Source organism: Oncorhynchus masou, chromosome 31 (assembly GCF_036934945.1).
Source record: "Oncorhynchus masou masou isolate Uvic2021 chromosome 31, UVic_Omas_1.1, whole genome shotgun sequence".
NCBI classification, from domain to species: domain Eukaryota; kingdom Metazoa; phylum Chordata; class Actinopteri; order Salmoniformes; family Salmonidae; genus Oncorhynchus; species Oncorhynchus masou.
In genome coordinates, this window is record NC_088242.1 from 54335541 (window position 1) to 54350388 (window position 14848).

The 14848-nt window shown below is 44.4% G+C and overlaps 1 protein-coding gene across 1 annotated transcript in view; it reads left to right on the plus strand.

Annotated features, from left to right (window-relative positions):
* Positions 1-14848, plus strand: part of LOC135524125 (cystic fibrosis transmembrane conductance regulator-like) — a 44925-nt gene that overhangs the window by 26999 nt on the left and 3078 nt on the right. Inside the window, exons 14-28 of the mRNA XM_064951334.1 lie at positions 671-757; positions 1140-1692; positions 2059-2319; positions 2590-2718; positions 5270-5307; positions 5610-5896; positions 6128-6207; positions 6317-6467; positions 8677-8904; positions 9255-9355; positions 9903-10130; positions 11102-11257; positions 11350-11439; positions 12414-12586; positions 13799-13904. Coding sequence (XP_064807406.1) covers positions 671-757; positions 1140-1692; positions 2059-2319; positions 2590-2718; positions 5270-5307; positions 5610-5896; positions 6128-6207; positions 6317-6467; positions 8677-8904; positions 9255-9355; positions 9903-10130; positions 11102-11257; positions 11350-11439; positions 12414-12586; positions 13799-13904 — 2668 coding nt within the window. The remainder of the gene's footprint in view (positions 1-670; positions 758-1139; positions 1693-2058; positions 2320-2589; positions 2719-5269; positions 5308-5609; positions 5897-6127; positions 6208-6316; positions 6468-8676; positions 8905-9254; positions 9356-9902; positions 10131-11101; positions 11258-11349; positions 11440-12413; positions 12587-13798; positions 13905-14848) is intronic.

The following is a 14848-nucleotide window of genomic DNA, read 5'->3' on the forward strand; positions in this document are numbered from 1 at the left end:
ATGATGATTACATCAAAACTATGAAATAACACCTATGGAATCATGTAGTAACCAAAAAAGTGTGAAATATCAAAATATATTTTATATTTGAGATTCTGAAAAGTAGCCACCCATTGCCTTGATGCCACTTCCACAAGTTAACTTTTAAGAAAGCACACCTTTTAATTGAAATGCATTCCAGGTGAGTACCCCATCAAACTGGTTGAGAGAATGCCAAGAGTGTGCAAAGCTGTCAAGGCAAAGGTTTGCTACTTTGAGGAATCTCAAATATCAAATATATTTTGATTTGTTTAACACTTTTTTTTTTAGTTACTATATGTGTTATTTCATAGTTTTGAAATCTTCACTATTATTCTAGAATGTAGAAAATAGTGAAAATAAAGAAAAACCCTTGAATTAGGTGTGTCCAAACTTTTCACTGGTACTGTATATTCCAATGTTCTGACATATTCATTATTAATTGGTTTTATTGTATTGGGTGCCCATTTGCTCCCACTTAACAAAATACACATTTGTCAGATTGGCTATATTGTCATAGTAAATGTATCATTTAAACTGAGTTGAATCCCACAGGGACTTAACTTCCTCATTTAAAGGCCTATTTTATGTATGACTTTTTTCCATTCACGTTTCCGTGTGTTTGTTTCTCTGTGTGTGTGTGCTATTACAGAGCTGTGTATAAAGACGCCGACCTCTACCTACTGGATTCACCTTTTACCCACCTGGACATTGTGACTGAGAAAGAGATCTTTGAGAGGTCTGTCTGTGGCTCAACACTGAGGCTTTCATATTGGCCGGGGCCTGGAGGATGGGGGAGGGTTGGTCTGGGCTGGGTGGAATGAGCAGGGTGAATGGTTAAGGAGAGGAGAGAAGGTTAAGGTCAAGGTTGTGTCTTTCTTGTTGTGTTTGACCTAGTGACAACTTGGGTTAGTTGGTGAGATGTTATTTTGGTCGATCAAAGGGCTTTTCATGGATATGTAACTTCCTGTCTGACATTCATGACCTTTGGTCTAATTTCTGATGTTTGTGTTATCAGCATCTTCCCACCCAGAAATGAGGGCAAGCACATGATTGAACAGAAATGCCTAAAGTAAAGTTTGATAAACTAAACAAAGGATACATGTATTTCCTCCTGCCAGGTGTCTGTGTAAACTGATGTCTTCCAAGACTCGCATCGTGGTCACTAGTAAGCTGGAGCACTTGAAGAGAGCGGACAAGATCCTTCTGCTTCACAACGGAGTGTGTTACTTCTACGGCTCCTTCTCCGAGCTGCAGGCCAAGAGACCAGACTTCAGCTCCCTGCTCCTGGGCCTGGAGGCCTACGACAACATCAACGCCGAACGCCGCAGCTCCATCCTCACGGAGACCCTCCGACGCGTCTCTATCGATGAATCCGCCGTCTTCCGTGGCCCCGAACCCATCCACCAGTCCTTCCGTCAGCCCCCGCCACCGATCATCTGTACAAACAATTGTCCTCAAGCCATCACCATTGCCGGGGGCGACGGTCTCACAGCAGCAGAAAAACGTAAACAGTCAATTATCCTTAATCCATTAGCGCCGGCCCGTAAATTCTCCTTCATCGGTGCGGGGTCCCAGAAAGCCCAGGCTCCTCCACCCGGGTCCACCACTATTGAGGATGCCGTGCGAGAGCTGTCAGAGAGGAAGTTCTCAGTGGTGCCCGAGGACGATCAGGTGAGGCTGCTTCTCTACTTATCTTCTTTGACTGAGGGGGTGTTTCTTGCACACAGACTAAGCTTAGTCCTGGACAAAGCAATGCTTTCAATGGAGAATGTCTGTTAAAAATACTTTTTAGTCCAGGACTAAGCTTAATCTTAGTCTGGGAAGCCTGCTCAAAGTATTATTTTTTGTGCTGTTTTTCTACTGTTTGAGAGGAGAGCTCGCATTTCCACTAAGCATTTCATTGTGTGTACACTACGATGCTGTGTCCGGTGCATCTGACTGATCCATTGATTTGATTGCAGGTACATCTGCTAAATGAGGTGCGTCTGCCAATAAGCATCCGCTAAATGGCATATGTTATATTATTATTTATTGTAGGTTGAAGAGTCGCTGCCGCGGGGGAACCAGTACCATCATGGCCTGCAGCACCTGAGCGGGCAGCGCCGCCAGTCTGTGCTGCAGTTCATCACTAACGCCCGGGGGGAGGGCAGGAGGGAACAGCTCCAGACGTCCTTCAGGAAGAAGCTGTCCATCACGCCGCAGTGCGAGCTGGCCTCTGAGCTGGACATCTACGCACGACGCCTGTCCAAAGATAGTGTCTATGACATCAGCGAGGATGTGGACGAGCAGGATATGGAGGTAGGTTCAGTGAAGGGAGCTGGTTGGGTTCAAGGCAGGTTGGATGTTTTCCTCTGTAACTGCTGGTCTTCATGAGCACATGGAGGTTAGGGTAAAGGTTAAGTTTAGGGTTAGGGTCAAGGAATAGCCCAGGAGATGTCACCGAAAGTGCACCAGTGTTTGAACCACCTTTTTCAAAACAAAGTTTGAATGGAGACATTTGAAGACAAAACACTAAGAACAGCTAGGGTCGAGTGTTTCATTCGACACACATCTTTTGTATGTTTGCAGCAATGCTTTGCAGACGAGCGCAGGAACGTGTTCGACACAACGTCGTGGAACACCTACCTGCGTTACATCTTCACCAACAGGAACCTCGTCTACGTCCTCATCTTCATCTTCCTCGTCTTCGCCGTGGAGGTAAAGAAACTGTATTAAATGATAGCATTAGATCATCACTGTCTTGGAGATGCTATACTAAACAATAAAAGTTCTATATTAGAGGAATTTAGAATCAGAATCACCTTTTCTTGTGGGGAAAGAGAGGCGGACCAAAATGCAGCGTGGTTAGTTTTGTGCATCTTTAATAAAGATGAAAGTACTACAAAAACAAGAAACGTGAAAAAACCAAAACAGTCCTATCTGGTGCCACAAACACAAAGACAGGAACAATCACCCACAAAACCCAACACAAAACAGGCTACCTAAATATGGTTCCCAATCAGAGACAATGACTAACACCTGCCTCTGATTGAGAACCATATCAGGCCTAACATAGAAATGGACAAACCAGACACACAACATAGAATGCACACCCAGCTCACGTCCTGACCAACACTAAAACAAGGAAAACACACACGAACGATGGTCAGAACGTGACATGCATGATACGGATGTATAAACAATGGATGATGTGCAATGGAGCGGAACTATATACTTATATATATATATATGCTACGCCATTGTTGAATACTCGTTTCTGATTTGCTTGAAGGGCATTCTCGATCGGGCATTATTTCCCTTTATTATTGATTGGCTGACAGCCGTGGTGTTTCAGACCGTACACCACTGGTATGACAAAACATGTATTTTTACTGCTCTAATTACGTTGGTAACCAGTTTATAATAGCAATAAAGCACCTCGGGGGTTTGTGATATATGGCCAATATTTTACGTACCTTTCTTTAGTATTTTACAGATAGCAGATTGTGGACAAATACTTTTTTCATCTTTCTATGTATAAGTTCGGTCATGGAATGTCTTAACAAAATTAAACCAGGCTGACTTCATCCAGTGTCTGGAAAATGTGGATATGCATGAAATGCAGATAGGTGCATATTTAATGAGAAATCACATAATTTGATTATTTTCATCAAATATTTCTGAAAAAATTTAATGCAAAAAAGTATTCTCTGTGACCTCATTCAACTGGTAAAAGTTGTAATATGATTAAGGGGAAGAAAATTGCCCTATTAAAGAGTTGTGTCTGGCCTTAAACAATAACAATACTGTATGAGAGGGAAGATTCTATATTAACCCATAACAATACTGTATTAGAAGGAAGATTCTATATTAACCCATAACAATACTGTATTAGAGGGAAGATTCTATATTAACCCATAACAATACTGTATTAGAAGGAAGATTCTATATTAACCCATAACAATACTGTATTAGAGGGAAGATTCTATATTAACCCATAACAATACTGTATGAGAGGGAAGATTCTATATTAACCCATAACAATACTGTATTAGAGGGAAGATTCTATATTAACCCATAACAATACTGTATTAGAAGGAAGATTCTATATTAACCCATAACAATACTGTGTATTATTCTATATTAACCCATAACAATACTGTAGGGAAGATTCTATATTAACCCATAACAATACTGTATTAGAAGGAAGATTCTATATTAACCCATAACAATACTGTATGAGAGGAAGATTCTATATTAACCCATAACAGTACTGCATTAGAGGGAAGATTCTATATTAACCCATAACAATACTATATTAGAAGGAAGATTCTATATTAACCCATAACAATACTGTATGAGAGGAAGATTCTATATTAACCCATAACAATACTGTATTAGAGGGAAGATTCTATATTAACCCATAACAATACTGTATTAGAGGGAAGATTCTATATTAACCCATAACAATACTGTTTGAAGGGAAGATTCTATATTAACCCATAACAATACTGTATTAGAAGGAAGATTCTATATTAACCCATAACAATACTGTATTAGAGGAAATATTCTATATTAACCCATAACAATACTGTATTAGAGGAAATATTCAATATTAACTGTATTAGAGGAAATATTCATATTAACCCATAACAATACTGTATTAGAGGAAATATTCAATATTAACCCATAACAATACTGTATTAGAGGGAAGATTCTATATTAACCCATAACAATACTGTATTAGAGGGAAGATTCTATATTAACCCATAACAATACTGTATTAGAGAAAATACTCTATATTAACTAATAACAATTCTGTATTAGAGAACCCTAACCTCAACTCCAGCCTTTCTGGAATTCTTGAACGAGAATACGGAGTGACGTAGTGCGAGACTACAGGGTCTCTCAAGAAGAAATAATCCAACGCGTTTCAGGCCATGCAGCCGAAACGCGGCGGATTTTTAAAACGTTGTTTCTATTGAACATGCCATACAAATAAAGGCATTTCAATCAATTATATGAAGAGTGCCTTGGTCCTCCTTTCTTTTTGATGCCAATTCACCCCTTTTACCAAAGAGCACCTTCTGTGTCCCAAAATGTACTATTGTGAACCTTAGTAGCACTTCCCTTCCTCCTCTTTCTACTACAGGGTCTCTGTTGGAACATAATTGCCTAATTATATTGCCTAATTATATTGCCTGTTGACAATTGAATTACAATGCAAGGTGCCACCCTCAGTCTAACTGTGTTTGTCGTGTTATTGTAGGTTGCTGGCTCTGTCCTGGGGATATTTCTTATCACAGAGTAAGTTTATTTTATGTGTAATATTCTTTCTACAGAAGATAATGGATAGTATAGGAAACCTACAAAAGAACAGCAAGAACCCCCTCTGCAGTTTAGATGCTGTCGTAATGCTGTGCTGATAAACATTTACAATACATGTTTAACATCAGCCTACGATCAATTGTGAACAAGTAGTATTCACCACAAGACCCCAAGATCAGCCCGATAACATATAAACAGCCCAATACAAAGTACAGTACTCAGACAAAAGACCACCATTCAGATACCATTGCAAACATTGTGCCTGCTTCTCTCCCTCCCAGTAAGATCTGGACAGAGGAGGCCAACCCGTCGGCGCCTAATTTCGTAGACCAGCAACACGCCAACGCCTCGTCCCCCGCTGTCCAAAAGCCAGTCATCGTCACGCCGACCAGCGCCTATTACATCATCTACATCTACGTGGCGACGTCGGAGAGCGTTCTGGCGCTGGGGTTCTTCAGAGGCCTGCCATTGGTCCACACTTTACTGACCGTGTCCAAGAGGCTGCATGAACAGATGCTGACCGCTGTGCTCAGGGCCCCCATGGCTGTACTCAACACTATGAAGACTGGTGAGCGCAGCTGCTGAAACCCCTGGCTTAACCAAGGGTTATGCATCAGCTGTAGACACATAGTGTACATGCATCTACCGGTGTCTGAACACTTTAATGGCTAACTTATCAGTCAGTTGTCCTTACAACCTCACAGCCTATACATCAATCAGTCAGTCTGTCAGCCTTTCAGTTAGTCAGTACGACCACCAGCTGCAGTCAATTCCATGTGTTTTTCTGCCCTGCACTTAGGTCGGATCATGAACAGGTTCACCAAAGACATGGCCACCATCGACGACATGCTTCCCCTTGCACTGTTTGACCTCATCCAGGTAGGTGGCTGTCTGCTCTGCCCGTCTCAGTGTCTATCTATCTATCTATCTATCTATCTATCTATCTATCTATCTATCTATCTGACTCTTTCCTATTGTCTCCCTCCAGTTAACTCTGATCGTGCTGGGCGCCATATTCACTGTGTCCATCATGAGGCCGTACATCTTCATTGCCGCGATCCCATTGGCCGTCATATTCGTGATTCTGAGGAAGTACTTTCTGCATACGGGACAGCAGCTCAAACAACTGGAGGCTGAGGGTGAGACAGGGAGGGGGATTGGATGGGGCTCTTGACAGATTAACCTGGGGCTGGGGATGGAGAACTCTCAAGTACTGGAGGTGTGCGTGATTCATCTTGATTGGCGAGAAAGATGGGCAGATACAGAAGTTACATTGTACTGTGCAAGGAGGCGAACAAAGTAACAGTTCTACATTCTCCCTCACCACAACAATTCCCAACACTCTGAAAACATTTCATACATTCCCCCCTAACTTACTTAGTGAGAAAGAAGTGTGTGTGTGTGTGTGTGTGTGTGTGTTCGTGCCGGGTCTTGGGACATTCTGACATTACTCCTCCTGATCCTGTCATTCCGAGTGTGTCGCCGATGGCAACAAGGCCTTCCCGCAGCCATGGAGGGTGAAAACGTGATCAGGGATTTCCTCTGGCTCCATCCTGGCATCGCTCTCTCACGGTCCCTCACTGAACACACACACAGACTTACTGTCCCCAAAAGGACAAAACTCTCCCCCTGTCTCCCAATGCACAACTAGACGAAACACACAGTTAACCCCCAACGGCAACCTTTCCCAAAACATGCACGACTGGACAAGATACCCACATTCTCTGTAACTGTTCCTTCCTGGACAAAACACACAAGCACACACACGCGCAGATTCTCTTGTATGATTGCCTTGTTCTACACTTGTCCTTTATTGGCGGAAAGAGGCCCTTAAAGATCCATATGAATCGACGTTGATTCATATAATACCCCTACAAAAAAGAGGCTTTCACTCACCTGTTTGTGATCAAAGCTACTGGAGAGCAGAGAGGCTGTCACATTTCTTCCATCCATTTCAGTCCATTTCCTGCCTGTCTGTCCATGCCGGACTGTTGTAAGAGATACAGGTGTAGGATCTTAATTTGTATTGCCGCAGCAAGTTATCCAGCTGCAACAGAATTTGAACGTTTAGTCCAAAATGTTGCCTGATTGGCGTTTAGGCTGTTAGCTGGTCAAAATGAGGCAACGTGAAAAGTGGAATCCTGTCAATGTAACCGTGGGGTTTTCAGTGAATTTATCACCAAGCTCATCTGTGTTTCCTACGTCTGTACAGGAGAAACGTCAGGGTTTCATCTCGTAACAAGAGCCTTGGTTTTATGCAATGTGGCATGAGAAAATACTGTACGCTCTTTATTGTTGGGACACTGTCTCGTATCAATCACATTTATTTATAAAGCCCTTTTTACTTCAGCAGATGTCACCTAGTGCTTATACAGAAACCCAGCCTAAAACTCCAAAACAGCAAGCAATGCAGATGTAGAAGCACAGTGGCTAGGACAAACTCCCTAGAAAGGCAGGGAACCTAGAGAGGAACCAGGCTCTGAGGGGTGGCCAGTCCTCTTCTGGCTTGTGCTGGATGGAGACTATAAGAGAACGTGGCCATTAAGACCATATTGTTCCTCAAGATGCTCAAACGTTCACAGATGACCAGCAGGGTCGACTAATGATCACAAGTGGTTGTAGAGGGTGCAACAGGTCACTACCACGGGAGTAAATGTCAGTTGGCTTTTCATAGCCGATCATTCCGTGGTCGAGACAGCAGGTAGAGGGGGCGAGTTGAAAACCGCATGTCCGGGACGATGTCTGGTGAACAGGTCAAGTTTCCATAGCCTCAGGTAGAACAGTTGAAACTGAGCAGCAGCAAGTCAAGGTGGACTGGGGACAGCCAGGAGTCATCGGGCCAGGTAATCCTGAGGGTCCAAGGGCTCAGGTCCTCCTGGAGGGAAAGGAGAGAGGGAGAGAGAATTAGAGGGAGCATACTTAAGTTCACACAGGACCCCCGGCACATAGACTGTGAAGCTTGGTACACTTGACTCTTGGGGACTCCTTTACATAAACATGCCCCCTGTGGAAAAGCAAACTGATGTTTTGTAGCTTATGTGGCGTACTGTAAGTCAGGGTTGGGGCCAGGAAGTGAATTGAAATTCTGTCAACAAGTCCACATCAACCATGCGTTTTGGTGAAGAAGAACATAGATATTGTGTCGAACCTCCTGTGAGTGATTGACTAATGCTTCTGTGTTTCTCTTCTCTCCCCCTTCCTGCATCTCTCCATTCGTTATCTCTCTACTTGCCTCCTCTCTTTCTCTCTCTCTCTCTCCCCCTTTGATACATTTTTCTTCCTCTTCTACAAACTCTTTTTTTATCTCTCTCTTCCTCACTCTGTCTCTCTCATTCCTCCTCCTCTCAGCCCGTAGCCCTATATTCTCCCACCTCATCATCTCTCTGAAGGGTCTGTGGACTATACGTGCATTTGGTCGTCAGTCCTACTTTGAGACATTGTTCCACAAGGCCCTGAACACCCACACGGCCACCTGGTTCCACTACCTCGCAACGCTGCGATGGTTCCTCTTCCGCTGTGACATCATCTTCGTCTTCTTCTTCTCTGCCGCAGTCTTCATCGCCGTGGGAACCAACCGTGAGTGGCACAGACAGACAGACAGACACACACACACACACACCATTTTGACAGCTTAGAAATACGTTTGGAACATAGTCAGGAGATGCTGATTGCATTGCATGTACACATATTTACTTTCGACCTGCATAAATGCCAGTACGTTTGCATGCACCTGTAGAATGTCTCAATGGACCACAGTGTTTATGTTGGGAGTGAATTTAGAGGTAATTTGACAGCGTTCGCTTTCATTAATACCTGTGCGTTTGTGTGTGTATAACGTCAGGATGCAAATGAAGTGTGCTATTACCTGTGTGTGTGTGTGTGTGACTGCTGACTGCCCATTGATAATGTGTGTGTGTATTCCACAGAGGACAAGCCTGGGGAGATTGGCATCATCGTGGCCTTAGCCATGCTCATCCTTGGGACGTTCCAATGGGCTGTCATTACCAGCATCACTGTGGACGGACTGGTATGTACACACACACAGTTTGGATCAATCATCACTAGCATCACGGCAGATAGAGGTGTATTTGCATTCACATACCACATTACCCATGGTCAGTCATCAGTAGCACAATCACACGCTCCATGAAATATGAATCTCCTTGGCTTTGCTTGTGCAGGATACTCTACTTGTTTTATTGTTCGGTAAGAATATATTCAGTGTGTGTGTGTGTGTGTGTGTGTGTGTGTATTGTTGCTGTTGAAATGAGCTGCGTTCAGGCTCCGTGTTTCTTCTAATCACAGTGCAGGACATGTAGTTCTCCTCGTGCTCACAGAGTGAGAGGAAACACTCACTGTTATTGCCAGACTGACTGACACTACTGTGTGGGAATAGAACTCGTTAACCGGTGAGGGGAGCTCACTACTCAAACATACCGTCACACATTGCAGGGTAGTAGGTAACACACATGTACTTATTTACAGATTGTTTGTTATTCTCTCATGACAAGTGCACAGCACGTACACACAACTCCCTCCAATCGCTCTTATCTCTCCATCCCCTATTCCCCCAGATGCGATCGGTAGACCGGGTCTTCAAGTTCATCGACCTGCCTCAAGAGGAGCCCAGACCCAGCGGTGGAGGTGGTAAAGGAACAGACCTGGTGATCGACAACCCCCACGCCCAGGACTGCTGGCCCAACCAGGGCCACATGGATGTCCAAGGACTGACCGTCAAATACACAGAGGCTGGACGCTCCGTCCTGCAGGACCTCTCCTTCACTGTGGAAGGAGGACAGAGTGTAGGTCACTCTCTGTGTGTGTGTGTGCGTGCCTGCGTGCGACTGATGAGGGGCTGATGGTCCTGCTCTCAGGCGGGGAATTCAGTATATGAATCTCTCTCGGGCTGTTAGGAGGCAAGAGAGACTCAGACTCCCTGTGGTATGTCTTGAGAGGTAATTAGGATGGATACAGTTCCTAGTAACGAGGCCTAAGGGAGACTATCTTTGTGTCAGCACTTTAGCCTACCGCCCTAGCCATTAGCTCAAGCTTCCCGTTAATGGTCTAACTCACTGACACTGGCCTGTGGGAGAGTGGTTCTACACAGTGTTTTGGAAGCTACTCTGGAAATATAGTTTACCAAGTTACCAATTACTTCTCACTGAAAGAAGTTAAGCTACGCTAAATCTACCCTTAAGAAAAATATAGTTGACTTAACAAAAGTTACTTTGAAAAAGTAGTTCACTCCATCAAAACTACTTACTGGAAAATGTGCATATCTAAATCTGAAACGTCATCGGCTAACAATCAGAAGAACAGATTTGGAGTCAGATGTAAACAGAATGTGTCGTCTATCCTTTTAAACACAACTATGTTTCAAGTGAGAATTAGGCAGGTCTGATGCTGAAAAATAAAGGAAATTCTGGCCTATTTCACCCATATCTTCTCTTATTTTTGTATTTCCAGTAGTTAGCTCCTCAAAAAAAAAGCAATTAACTACTGAAAACACTACCTAGATTTAAGTTTAGTTGAACTACCACCACGCTACTGCAAGTTCAATTACTGGTTGAACTACATGTAGTTCACTACTCCCCAATACTAATTCTACAGTAGTCTCCCGTTCCACATAGTGTTGGTTTATCATGGTAGAAATGCTGGCTCAAGATCTGTATTCTACATTTTAGGGACATAATCGGAATACGGTGTTGCTTTGTGTCGGCACTGTATTTTAACTGTATTTTAACCGGGTGGATGTTCATTGCTTTGTGTGTAGGTGGGTGTGTTGGGGAGGACAGGCTCAGGAAAGAGCACTCTGCTATCGGCCCTCCTGCGACTGGCCTCTACAGACGGAGAGATCTCCATCGATGGGGTCTCCTGGAACTCGGTCACCCTACAGACCTGGAGGAAAGCCTTCGGCGTGGTGCCACAGGTAAATACCACCCCACAACTAGACTTAGTGCTCAGATGTTCAATGGTATTTGGCTATGGTGAATATATGCCCTAATCTGATTTTCTGGACAGAAAATCTTCATCCTGACTGGTACATTCCGTATGAACCTGGATCCACACGCTCGCTACAGTGACGAGGAACTGTGGCGGGTGGCTGAGGAGGTGAGACACGACATTCACATCAGTCACACTGGTCTCCGGTCTAACCCTAACCCTAGCTTCAAGTCCACATACCTGTTCCACCCTAACCCTCTACCACAGCCCTAACCCTCAACCACAGCCCTAACCCTCAACCACAGCCCTAACCCTCAACCACAGCCCTAACCCTCAACCACAGCCCTAACCCTCAACCACAGCCCTAACCCTAGCTTCACGTCCAGATCCCTGTTCAACCCTAACCCTTCCCTCAACCCTAATCCTTCCCTCAACCCTAACCCTTCCCTAACCCTCAACCACAGCCCTAACCCTAGCTTCACGTCCACATCCCTGTTCAACCCTAACCCTTCCCTCAACCCTAACCCTTCCCTCAACTCTAACCCTTCCCTAATCCTCAACCACAGCCCTAAGCCTAGCTTCATGTCTACATTCCAGTTCCACCCTAACCCTAGCCTCAATCACAACAGGTCCCCTCTATCACTGTCCTCCCTCTCTCTCTTCACCTTTCTCCTGTCTGTCTGAGCATCCTTCTGTCTGTACACTAGAGTCCCGCTGACCCCTTTCCTGCCATGCCGTAGTAACCTCGTTCTGACATGCTATGCTGATGGTAAGGCGCTGCTGTGTTCGTGTGTGTCAGTAGGGCAGTGACGGTGCCACCATAGCCACACCATACTGGTAGTTGCATAGTAAGCACAGCCAGGCGGGAAACAGGAGTCACATGCAAGTCTGCTTCGGCTTGACCCTGTGACCATAGCGCATGTGAAGTTGCTCTCCTATAAATGGATCACCTAACGCAAGCACGGTACATGCTTACAATGACGGTGTGTAGAACTAACCTGAAATCCACATCAGACTCCATGTCACCTGTTTTGCCCTGCCTACGGAGGTCCGTTGGAGTCCACTGAGTCAGTGCATTTCATTTGATTGGTTGATTGATTGATTGAGATCCTCCGGTGTTTCCGGTCCTATGTGTCGTCCAGGTGGGTCTGAAGTCCGTGATAGAGCAGTTCCCAGACAAGCTGGACTTCCAGCTGGAGGACGGGGGTTACGTCCTGAGTAACGGACACAAGCAGCTCATGTGTCTGGCCCGCTCCATCCTCAGCAAGGCCCGCATACTGCTGCTGGACGAACCCAGCGCCTTCCTCGACCCCATGTAAGAGGAGAGAGTGAGCGAGAGAAAGCGAGAGAGTGAGCGAGAGAAAGCGAGAGAGTGCGTGTTGGATTTGGGGTTGGACATGGAAGATAAATGTATGTGCCAGTGGTGGCGAGTGGCACTTTAAGTGAGTAATGGCTGGAACGGAATGAATAGAATGGTCTCCAACACTCAAACACTCATGGTTTGCATGTGTTTGATACCATTCCATTGACTCCATTCCATTAATTATTACGAGCCGTCTCCCCCTCACCAGCCTCCTCTGGTGTTTGTATGAGGCTGCATTTACACAGGCAGCCCAATTCAGATCTTTTGCCAACTATTTGCATATCTGATACCTATCTGATCTTTTCGCTAATGTGTAATCAGCAACAACAAAAAAACACATGGAATCAGATTTTTTTGGGCTGTATTTACACAGGCAGCCCAATTTGATCTTTTTCATTAATTGCTTTTGACCGATCAGGTCAGCTCTTTTGCCAATAATTGGGCTGCCTGTGTAAACACAGCCTTTGACTTCTGATTCATACCGCCTCCATACAGTATGTGGACCTGAATCCTGATACAAACCTGATCTTCCGTATGCGACCTCTGTCTGGACGCTCAAACAGATTTGTTTGCTCTGAAGTGTTTTTTTGTTGTTGCCCATGACCAGTCATTACAAGGACAACCTCCCTTCTGAGGCTACATCCGTGTGAATGTGCAAATCCGATATGGATCACATGTAAAACAGTGTGGACGTCCAGAAAAAAAGATTGGATATAGAAAGAAAATCAGATTGGGTTCTTATGGTGGCTGTGTAAACGCAGCCTAAGTGTCTCGCTGCATATGGTGACAATTCCAGGACTTACTGTAAGTCTTTGACTGTGTGTGTGTTTGCACAGAATGGGTGTAACCACACGTAAAGACACAGGTCTTTAAGCTAAATGGTGCCTGTCATGAGTGAATTAGTGGTGGTTGATGACACTGGTCTACTTCAGAGTAATCTCAGCAGTAAGTGCACATTGGGGAAGCTAGAGTGGAAGGAGTTTGTACGTAAAGGGAGAATGAAGGGAGAATGAGAGACGGCGCGCGTGTGTGTGTGTGTTTATATATGTGTGTATGCAGGCCTACTGTTAAACTCTCTGGTTAATTGAGCGTACTCTGGTTTGTTGATGGTTGACTGAAGAACATTGTCTAATGGTTGCGTTTTGGTTTGTTTCTGGTTCACAGAACGTTGCAGGTCCTGAGGAAGACCTTGAAACAGTCGTTCTCCAACTGTACAGTTATACTGTCAGAACACAGAGTGGAACCACTGCTGGAGTGCCAGTCCTTCCTGGTTAGTGCGCACGCGCACACACCTATCTCCCTTTAAGCATTAGGTTACCCTTTGTTAACTGCCTATCTCTTCTATTAAAATGATTTACGGCTCTATTAGCAAATACTGCATTCACGGTTTCGTCTGCTCAATAGTAAATGACCTTAACCTACATTCTTCAGCGATACAGATTGAATAGAGCAGTGTTTCCCAACCCTGGTACTCGAGTACCCCCAACGGTACACATTTTTATTGGATCCCTGGACAAGCACACCTGATTCAACTTGTCAACTAATCATCAAGCCCTCAAATAGGTTGAATGAGGTGCGTTTGTCCAAGGCTACAATGAAAATGTGTTCTGTTGGGGGTACTGGAGGACCAGGGTTGGGAAACACTGGACTAAACTGAGCTGAATACTTGCCAGGGTAGTGTTGTGGTGTCGGTCTGGACAAAGAGATGAGACACAGGGATGAGCAAGAAACCATAAGGGGACTTTAGGGACCCAACCAGGGACATACTGGAAAGGGGAGGAGAGGACACACATTTACAGTGCATTTGCAAAGTATTCAGACCCCTTGACTTTTTCCACATTTTGTTACATTTCAGCTTTATTCTAAAATAGATTCAATGTTTTTTTCTACACACAATACCAGGTAATGACAAAGCAAAAACTTTTTTTTTTTAACTTTGCAAATGTATAACAAATAAAAAAAACAGAAATACCTTATTTACATCAGTATTCAGTCTTGAAATTGAGCTCAGGTGCATCCTGTTTCCATTGATCATCTTTGAGATGTTTCTACACCTTGGAGTCCACCTATGGTAAATTCAATTGATTGGGCATGATTTGGAAAGGCACACACCTGTATATATAAGGTCCCACAGTTGACAGTGCATGTCAGAGCAAAAACCAAGCCATGAGGTCGAGGTAATTGTCTGTAGGTCTGGGGAAGGGTACTAAAAAA